The following is a 10,110-nucleotide window of genomic DNA, read 5'->3' as shown; positions in this document are numbered from 1 at the left end:
GCTAGCCCCGGAATTATGTATGTGCACGTGAACAATCCCGGGATTTTTGCTTATGTCTGATAGGGCCTGGTATTATTTGGACTGTCCCCTAAGAAACAGGAATGCACAGTATTTAAAAACAAAAAAAACATCTGGGGCATTAGTATAACAAACTCCTATGATGTAGTGCAACCAAAAAGGATGAGAGGTGAGTTAGCTTATTACAGTCCAGTAGATCATATATGGTAGTTGCTAGATCCAAGTGGAATGATGATGATGTCTGGGTGTGTCTCTCTCTCACAGTCCCATCCGTATCACAGACTGTGAGAGCGACTCCTAGAGGCCGGAGGACCGCACGGCACCGGAAGTGAGAGGTAGTGAATGTGTATGGAGCGAGGGTGAGGGAAAGCACTGTGCAGCACGCCGGGCGGCCAGGCTGTGTGTGAGACTCGAGGAGCATAGAGCGGGGGCGTGTGTGCGTGCGTGCTGTATCTTCCTATAGACAGCGGCCGTGTGGTAAAGTATCATAGCGTGTCTCTTTCTACCGCGCAGGCGCAATCCATGGGGACGGTGATTGGTGTTGTTCTGGCTACTCCTCCAATCAGAATGAAGAACGGTGACTTCTGGGAAAGACGGTGTCCTAGAGCAGTCAAACTTGTGCGGTTGATTACTGTAGGCGAAACAACAACGTGTGAGAGCAGAAGAGTAAGTTTTCTATCTATCTATCTATCTATTCTATCATTGTTTATATGATTCTATCATTGTTCATGTTTCACATTCATGGGCTGGGCAATGTTTACCACATTCCCCAGCATGGACTTTGTGTCCTAAATAGTAGGTAGATGGATCTGGAACTATATATATATATATATATATCTCGTGGCTGGCATATGGACCCTGCATTAATGATGTACCTGATGTTGCTGTCTGTTTCCCTCATGCACCTCATATATTAATGCTTTCTTACAGGAGGGAAGTTAATCCAGGACTTTCCCTGCCAAACATGTCAGCCACTGGAACATTACGCACCGCACTTAGTGGAAAAGGAATGGGCAGCACTGGTCAGACCACTGGTAGATTATTGCACCACAAACAGAACCCTGCTAGGAGCAAGGAGGGAGCACAGCGGCAGAAAGTACCTGGGAAGTCGCAGCTTCTGAGGACATCTGAGCCTACATTTGAAATGAATGAGGACAGTGATGACTCGGGAGACTCCAGCAGTGAACATGAGGAAGATCAGCCATTGTCTGCTCCGGAGAGCTCCGATACTGAGAGTGGGACTGACACAGATCAAGAAGAAGAAGAAAAAGATGATGATGATGCTGATGGAAATACAGGGGAAGGTACAGTAATCTGCAGGATACAATCTAAAGGCCCCCATACACTATGCGATTTTGGGACGATTTCATCCTATTTCGGCACTTTGTGCCGATAATCGGGTGAAATCGGCCCAAAATCGTAGGTGTGTGATATCTGATCCGATCCAATGCGCGGTCCCGTGCGCATCGGACCGGATCAGGGAGGTCGGACGGTCTGTACATACGATCACGTCCGACCTCCCTGTATGCATATGCCTGCCACCTGACAGGCATATGCATGCAGACACCGGGGCAGCGGGTCCCTGAGCACCGGCGAGTGCTGCTGACTGACCTGGCCGGGCGGTGGTGGGGGCGGGCGGCGGGTGCGGTGAGCGCTGCTGACCTGGCCGGGCAGTGTACTTACACATAGCAGCAGCGGGGACGGGCAGCGCAGTGGCGGCTATTATATTTTTAAAATACTTGTCAAATGACCAGCCGCTCTCTGATTGGCCGGAGAGCTCTCATCCAATCAGAGAGCGGCCAGTCATTTGACAAGTATTTTAAAAATATAATAGCCGCCACTGCGCTGCCCGTCCCCGCTGCTGCTATGTGTAAGTACACTGCCCGGCCAGGTCAGCAGCGCTCACCGCACGCGCCGCCCACCCCCCGCCCCCACCACCGCTGGCCGCCGCTGCCCGCCCCCACTACTCCTCACCGCCCTGCAGCTCCCCGGGTTTTTTTTTACATGGGATAAATCGCATGCGATTTATCCCATGTAAAAAATGGCACATCAAGTGCCAAATTGTATGTGAACCTCCCGGGGAGCTGCCGGGCGGCTCGCAGGTAAATTGGGTCCGACTAGTCGGCCTAATGTATGGGGGCCTTAAGAGCATTATTCTAACTGATCTTCCTCATCCACACTCCATTATCTCCACTTGTTCTAATTGTGCCAGGTTTGCTTCCCACGTTCTGGTACTACATTCTCCCATGATTGTCCCCCAAACTGGAGCCACAATTGGCTCCACCTGTAGCTCATTTAAAATGTGTCAATGAGTAATGAATGCACCTGTGCATCTGGCAGTGAACTGTGTGGGGTCCTGAGGATCGAGTTTGAGAACCCCCGATCGATATAATAGGAAATGTGTTCATTCTAGTACCCTGCAGTTTTCATAACACATGCAATACCTCCTTCCTACCTGGAGTGTCGCTCTCTGATGTGGTGCTTTTAAGAAACGGCTGGTACGTGAGATATCCAAACTCTTCTAGAAGCACCACATCAGTGAGCGACACCCCAGGCAGGAAAGAGTAACTGCATGGGTTTTGAAAGGTGCAGGGTGCTTGAATGAATACTAAGGAAGCAAAAGATAATTCTTGGTGAATGAAGACACCTGGGCAGCAAGCGTGAGGGTTTTAAACAGAAATCTCTATTAAAGACTGTCTGAGAGGAATATTACTAGCTCTGTTTTTAAAAATGAAGATTTCTATGTACTAAGCCATGGAGTGAGATTAAGAACCAGCCTATAACACAGCAGTTAGGAGCTGAATGGTTGGTTCTTTATGATACGGTCATTTGGTCTACAGCATGTTGGTCGACCAAGCATTAGGTTGACAGTCAACAGGTCGACATGGGGTTTTTCACTGTTTTTTGTGCCGACAGGTGGTATTTCATGCCCTACCATCCACTAGGGCGTGGTGGGAGAACAAATTAGTGTGCCGAGCACAGCGAGGGGAATGCGCTGCACTTCAAACTGTGTCCATGTCGACTGTGTCGACATTCGGGTAAAAAAAGGTGAAAAACCCCATGTCGACCTTTTGACTGTCAACCTAGACACTGTTGACCTAATGCTTGTGTCGACCTAATCCTTGTCGACCAACATGCTGTACACCAAATGATCCCAACCCAGTTCTTTATTCCATTCACTTTATCTATCTCCAAGGCTTAATACATACCCCCCCCCTAATTTTAAGGTGGTGTGATGACATTCAAGATCAAATCAGAAAAATTATAATGCAGCCAACGCACATAGTCAGGAATCCAGAAAGAATAGGTACATTTCTGTGTGTTCCGCAGACTAATGCTGGCCACACATCAGACCAACTTTCCTCCAACCATCCAACTAGTTGGTTGGATGGAATAAAAAGCTGGTACTGGATGGGAGCAAATGTAATTTGTATTAAGTCATTTGTTTCTCAAATCGGAAAATGGACAACAACTGTCACTCAGACAATGTACTGTAGTTGGACCTATATGATTTAAACAATTTCACTGAATGTTTTTGTCCATTGCCCCCATACATTACCGGATTTTCAATACAACCAACCAACTAGTTGGATGGTTGGAGGAGAGTTGGTCTGATGTGTGGCCAGCATAGATGACACTGAAACTCAGTAAAGCTTATTAGTTGTCAAAAGAATAGAGAAATGCAGGTGACTAAAGCCCTGTACACACGAGGCGTTAGTCTATTTTTTTTTTAATATATGGACCTAGCATATTCTGAATGAAAGTCCCTCCCCACTTTTCAGTAGCGTCCCCTGTCTATAACAGTCCTTGTTTGCTGGCACAGCTGAGCTGCCCATATACTCTCTGCTGTCTGTTCCCAGAGGTGAGGGCCCTTCCATACACAGATTACAGGACCTAATCCTCTGCGTGTTCATGAAAGCACCGATCTATGAGGCTTTTGTCTGACTCTCCCACCAGAATTGTCCACTATGTCTTTTGAAGAACTGATCCAACTGCAGAGCAAGGTTGGGAAAAAAAATTTGTACAAAACTATTCGAGCGTCCCGAGAAAAGAATCTGGAAGGTGAGAGGAAGCCGCCCACCAACAAACAGTAAGTGTGGAGCAAGTCGATTGGACTGTAATGCCCAAGGCGGGGGCCGGCCCCAGCGCAGCCCATGGCGGGGGGCGGCCCCAGCGCAGCCCAAGACGGTGCCGGCCCCAGCACAGACCAAGGTGTAAATGAGTTTTCAAGGAATATCTGGTCTAAATCACGCAGCCTCATACTATTGGTGGTCATCTGAAGAGATAGGATATGCAGAGTAGGCATTACATTTCCTAGATCTAATCGGGAGGCATATGGTCATAGTAGGAGCGGTCTAGATGGGAAGCAGGTGAGGTGCAATCAGAGAGGGAGAATTGGAGATAAATTGTGTGATTTCCTCACCATCAATTAAAAGAAAAAACAAAACTAATTAGGATGTTCTTCTCTCCATCCATCACATTCCAGACTGCAGCTATACAAGGTCTGTGGTGCTGTGATTGCGTGTGATGGAGTTTTAGCCAATCAATGGTGCTGTATCCTTGTTAAGTGGTCAGTGTCTAATAGGCATGTCAGACTCAAGGCAAGTTATGTTTAATTATCATCTAGGTTATCGTTGTTGTTATTGTCTTTTTAGCAAGGTACCGTGCGCAAAGCTGAGTCCATGTCCACATTCAGGACAAAAAAAGAGAAAAATCCTTGTCGACCTATTGACCTAATGCGTTTGTCGACCTTATGCATTTCGAATTATTTCAGGTGTCGATCTTCTGTGGTTGACCAAATGCATGTTGTCCTTTTGGTTGGTCGACCCAATGACCCATACCCCGATGCAACCTAGAGGGAATATTGGGGGACATAAAGGGGGAGGGGACAGAGCTGTGGAAAACAGGTAAAACATGTGGGTCATCTGTTAAGTCATAGCCGAGAGACATTGGTGGAGAGGACAGAATGGGAGGGGTCAGGGATAGATCTTTAAATTTGAAGGTTCTCCATATGGAGCACACAAAAGATGAGGTCGCCCAAGGACGAAGGTCTGAGGCAGAAGAAAAGGGATACAACTATAGATACTTGTAGGACACCAGCAGAAACATGAAGATGAAGGGGGCAGGGGTCATGAGTGGTGAAAGAAGAGCAGTTGGAAAAGTAGGAGGGGAACCATGACTTGTGCAGTGACACAGAGGCCGGTGTAGTGTAGGATTGGTGGTCAGCTGCCTTAAATGCTGCGGTGAGTTGAAGGATCATCTGCAAGTGACCCCTATATTTTATGGTGGGGAGGGTCATGGGTGGAAATGGAGAGAAGAAAACCAGATTGAGTGGGTTTAAGAAGAGGGTATGGCAGGAGAGAAAGGAGGTGGCACATCGAAGATCGGGGTCTCCTGGAGATTGATTGGAGTTGAAGCTTTTTTGTTGTTGAAATAATAAAATGTTTTGTTTATAATTTCAGACCCCTGGAGATATCCTCCAAGAAACCCACCCCTTACCTGAGGAAGGTGGTGCCAGCCAAGAATATGGTGAGATGGCCTGTTGTCGGTCTCAAGTGTTTTCTCTAGATCAGGCATGGCCAAACTGTGGTCCTCCAGCTGTTGTGAAACTACATATCCCAGCATGCCTTGCTATAGTTTTAGCATTCCCTAATCGCAAAACTGACAAGGCATGATGGGACTTGTAGTTTCACAACAGCTGGAGAGCCATGCCTGCTCTAGAGCAAGTATTCCCAACCTCAGTCCTCCAGGCTTCAGCAAAGATGGTCAGATCTAAACCACTGAGTTACTAATTAAATCGCCTGTACACAGGTGTGGATAGCACTAAAATTTGGACTGTAAAGGTGCGTACACACCACACCATATACGAGCACCAGTCTGTTCGAGCGATATATCTGTGAAAGGCGTAGTTCAGATATATTGCGTCAGCTCTGCAACACAGCCGATGCCTGATCTAGCTAGTGATATATTGGCGCATCGTGGTGTGTGTATGGGTGATCCGCCACAGCTGCCTCGGGAGCTGCCGGTGATTGACAGCTCAGTGGGCGGGCACATGCAAGTACGCCAGCCCACTTGTGATGTCAGCTCAGACGGATTGGGCAGTGTAAATGGAGAACACACTGCCCGATCCGTCTATAGATATACCTGCAGATCAATTGATCCTTTGATATATCTGTTAGTGTGTACTCAGCTATATTCTGCTTTGAGGGCAGAGGTTGTAGTCTGCTCTATAGGACTCTCGCACTCCCATTACATTGTGATTTCACTAGTCAATCTGTAGAGTTTGTATTGGTGACAGCACTCTTCTGAGCCTGTGCTAGACTGACACCATAGATCATTTTTATATAATGGATTCTTACTGTTTATTCTAGCACTTCCCCACCTGTTCCCTGCCTGGGGTGTCGCTGTCTGCTGTGGTGTTTCTATCACAGGTCTGGTTTGCGTATCAGTGCTTATATACAGACCACACTGTGCTAGAAGCACTACAGCAGGCAGCGACACCCCAGGCAGGGAAGAGGAACTTTATGAGTTTTCAAAGATTGTGAGTGCTAGAATGAACCCTAGATTATGTGAGCGTTGCCGTGGTTCTAATCAGTATCACAATCTGTAGGGTATAACTGACCTGTAGTGTAATAGCCTTTGCTAACGCAGATTTTCCATCACTGAAAGGTGACCAGTGGGAAGCAGAGTTGCTTGCAAAGATATTGGTGATATGGTTCCGCTGTCTGTTGGGTTATTACATTGGTTTCCAAAATAGTTCTTTGCGTGATTTGCCATAAAACAGTGTTACATGAACTGAAGCCAAATATTAAAAGGGTTTAAGTGATCACCTTAGAAAAACTCCTGGCAGTTACTGAGTAATTATTCTCTAAAGGCGTGACGATTATTTATTTCACTTTCCTTGTTTTAGTAATACAATAGACTTTATAACCAACTATATTTATCAAGCTCTCCTTCATTAAATGACCATAATTGTTTAGCAGCGGAAGCTTTCTGATCGTACATAATCCGTTTCCTCATCTATATTATATAGGGCACCTCACGCTGCTTCCAGTATAGGGAGGGGTCAGTGGTATCACTCTGAAACATAGGCATATGCTCTGTATTACAGAAGCAGAGTAAAAAGGTTTTCTATTTGAATATAATTTACACCCGAAGCAGTGTGTCTGACTGTATACCATGAAGGTTAAAGCTGGCAAATCCCCCTAGAAATGTTTTATTCATTGTGATATGAACTTAGATGCGAAGGGACCCTCGATTTGATGACCTCTCGGGGGATTACAAAGCAGATGTGTTCGAGAAGACCTACGGCTTCCTGAATGATATCAAGAAGAGAGAAAAACAGGTGAGTAATCCGCCCATTGCACTGTTGTGAGCACACATGGGGTGATGGGTTCAGCACCTTGCACAGGGGTCGGAGAAGTGTTTTATGCATCATTAGAAGCGGGAACTGTATCACGAGCACTGTAAGAGGCCCAGTGGACAATCTCCTGGGAAGCTTCCTGCAGGATTTTTTTTACAGGCAACTCAACTCTTTACATACCAACTTTTAGAAGGTAAAACTAGATCTGTTGGTGTCATGACCAAACCACAAGCTCCTCTTACATTGGTTTGTATCCCTGTCCCTCCCTATTACGGTGATCCATTAGATCCTGTGCCAGGACAATCTGGAACTGCTTGTGATTGCTGCAGAAGATCCAGGTATTCAAGTTTGGTCGTCTTATTTTTGACCTTCTGGTTCAGGGGTTCATGTTCCAACCAGACCTAAAAGGATTGGCTTCACACCTTGGATTGGCAATATTGTCCGTAGATGCTACTGTCGGGGACTCCAGCGTTTTGTGTTTTTGATGCCCTGTTTATTACTTGGAATGCTATAGGGGGGTATTCTGTGCCTTTCCCCTCTTTACGTCAGGGAAGCACTTTGGAAGGCCTGTTCTTTGGTAGTTTTAATGGTTCCTCTAGGCCAGGGGTAGCCAACTCCAGTCCTCGAGAGCTACCAGCAGTTAACATTTTCCAGGTCTCCTCACAGAATCACAAGTGAAGTATTGAGCTCCACCTGTGGGTGTTTTAAAACTTGTTAGTCAGTAATGAGTGCACCTGTGCACCTGGGAGGTGAGCTGGAAAATGTGAACTGTTGGTAGCTCTCGAGGACTGGAGTTGGCTACCCCTGCTCTAGGCAGTGGTTCGTTCTTAAACATTCCTTTTTAATGGTGGATTCTGCATTTGACTTCTTTACTGATGATTGTTTGGAAAAGAAATGAAACTACATTCTGTGGGGCTACACAGACCAGTCCATGTTGGATGTATAGTTTTTGGGTCTTCTTAATGAGCTTGCTGTAACTAATGATTATAAGCTGTTTTGTTAGGGTGCTCAATCTACTTGTTGTTTAACATTACTCCCCATCTGTGTAGCTACATCTTTGGTGAAAGGGGATGTAACAGAGGCACCGGTTTCCAGTCCTTCCCTTGAATGCCCTATGATGGGTTTTGTAAGCATTCCCCATGGCTGAGTTCCTTGTTTAGCCTCAGTCTTGACTATTCTCTGATTCTTGGGGCAGGTCGTGGAGAAAAAGCTCCAGAAGACGCGGAACCCAGAACTGAAGGAGAAACTTGAGCACCTGTTACGCAGAATGGTGAGGGGGGGCTTCCCGGGGATGGGGACCGATGACTTTTATTTAGCCGATGACTAAATATCGCTGTGTTTCTAATCAGGATCAGCAGGAGGAAGCCTCACAGAAAAGAATTCAGCTGCGAGAGAAACAGATGGAGTTCAAGAGAGAGCAGCGAGAGCTGGCGCAGCGAGGGAAGAAGCCATTTTATCTGAAAAAAGGTCAGTTCCAGCCTTGTATGGGGGGGGGGGGGGGTGTATGGGTCATTGGGTAGACCCAGTATAGGTCGACATGCTTTGAGACCACCACAAAGGTCAATATCTGAAATAGGTCTCAAAACAGATATATGCAAGTAGCCTGGACCCATCCCCATGTCAACCTATCAGCTGCCTTTTGTGCTGTTTAATAATATGGCGAGATTACATAATCAGAGGCCTAGCTATACCTAGATGGGTTCTGAATGCTTCCGTTACTTGTGAAAGCGACATGAATGATCGATCTCTCGTCTCCCAGGTGACATCCGCAAAATGGAACTTGCAGACAAATATCAAGAGTTGAAAAAGAAAGGAAAACTGGAGCATTTCCTGAGCAAGAAGAGAAAACGGAACTCCAACAAGGACCGGCGGAGACTCCCGAACAAATAATGACGGCAACTGTGGTGACCTGTCATCAGTCTATAGCAGGCACTCCACTTGTTGTCAAACTACATATCCCAGCATGCCTTGCTACAGTTTTGATATTTTGTCATGCCAAAACTGTTGCAGGGCATGCTGGGATGTGTGGTTCAACAACAGCTGGAGCGCCAAGGTTCTCTATTACAACAGCGTGATTTAATTCATGGACCTTAATTTCAATTTTGGGCAGAGTTTTTTAAATACTGAACTTCAGGCTCATTTTCCATTTGGGTGGATCTACCCTTTAATATTAGAGATGATTCGGATTTACTCAGTTCTCTTCGACAAAATTCGCACAAGTTTGGATTTATCTTATTGGCTAGCCAAAGCATGTGACCCAGATGGCCAATAAGCTGGCATTTTGCGAGACATACATAACCAAGTAGTCCGAACCTGGGCCTCTCTATTTAATATGCACCGTATAGCTGCGTAATAGTGTCGGCTATTTCACAACGATTTTGTTCCAGATTAAATGTTCTATATTTAAGCATGTTACAGGCTCTGGTGACGTTACTGTCTGATCAGGAGCCCTTTCTGTCTCGTGCCATCGTGTTTTACTCCTGCACCTCTCTGAGTGTATTCCATCACGCCGTGTATGCGCAGGTTGATACATACCACTTGATGCTTCCATAATATTTATGGGTATTTAAAGATTGTTTGGAAACAGAAGAAATACCTCCCGATTCCACAAATAATATTCTGATTCCACAAATCACAATCACACTGTTAATGTCTTGATTTTTTTAAATATTTTTTTCTTATTATGACTGTCTGTACTGTATAAATAAACATAATCCCTATGTAATATG

General features: G+C 45.8%; 1 protein-coding gene across 2 annotated transcripts; it reads left to right on the top strand.

Moving 5' to 3' along the window:
- Nucleotides 1-335: 335 nt before the first annotated feature.
- Nucleotides 336-10,110, top strand: RRP36 (ribosomal RNA processing 36). Of its 2 annotated transcripts, XM_083175317.1 has the most exons (9): nt 336-353; nt 532-684; nt 949-1,322; nt 3,976-4,108; nt 5,481-5,547; nt 7,259-7,363; nt 8,577-8,651; nt 8,731-8,848; nt 9,141-10,110. In XM_083175317.1, the coding sequence occupies exons 3-9, from the start codon at nt 983-985 to the stop codon at nt 9,269-9,271; spliced, it is 969 nt and encodes a 322-aa protein (XP_083031443.1). In that variant the 5' UTR covers nt 336-353; nt 532-684; nt 949-982; the 3' UTR covers nt 9,272-10,110. The 2 variants fall into 2 exon arrangements, with proteins under 2 accessions (XP_083031443.1, XP_083031442.1); XM_083175316.1 differs by lacking the exon at nt 336-353 and having other exon boundaries at nt 432-684.

This window comes from Crinia signifera, chromosome 3, assembly GCF_055691185.1.
Source record: "Crinia signifera chromosome 3, ASM5569118v1, whole genome shotgun sequence".
In the NCBI taxonomy this organism is placed as follows: Eukaryota; Metazoa; Chordata; class Amphibia; order Anura; family Myobatrachidae; genus Crinia; species Crinia signifera.
Note: the sequence above shows the minus strand (reverse complement) of the source record. Positions and strands in the feature narration are given on the sequence as shown.

What these genes read in the sequence shown, in the direction of transcription:
- RRP36 (XM_083175317.1), top strand. Translation starts at nt 983, where the DNA reads ATGTCAGCCACTGGAACATTACGCACCGCACTTAGTGGAAAAGGAATG. An exon ending in AAGCCGCCCACCAACAAACA is followed by an intron (nt 4,109 to 5,480) that starts GTAAGTGTGGAG and finishes TTATAATTTCAG; the next exon opens with ACCCCTGGAGATATCCTCCA. An exon ending in TGGTGCCAGCCAAGAATATG is followed by an intron (nt 5,548 to 7,258) that starts GTGAGATGGCCT and finishes ATATGAACTTAG; the next exon opens with ATGCGAAGGGACCCTCGATT.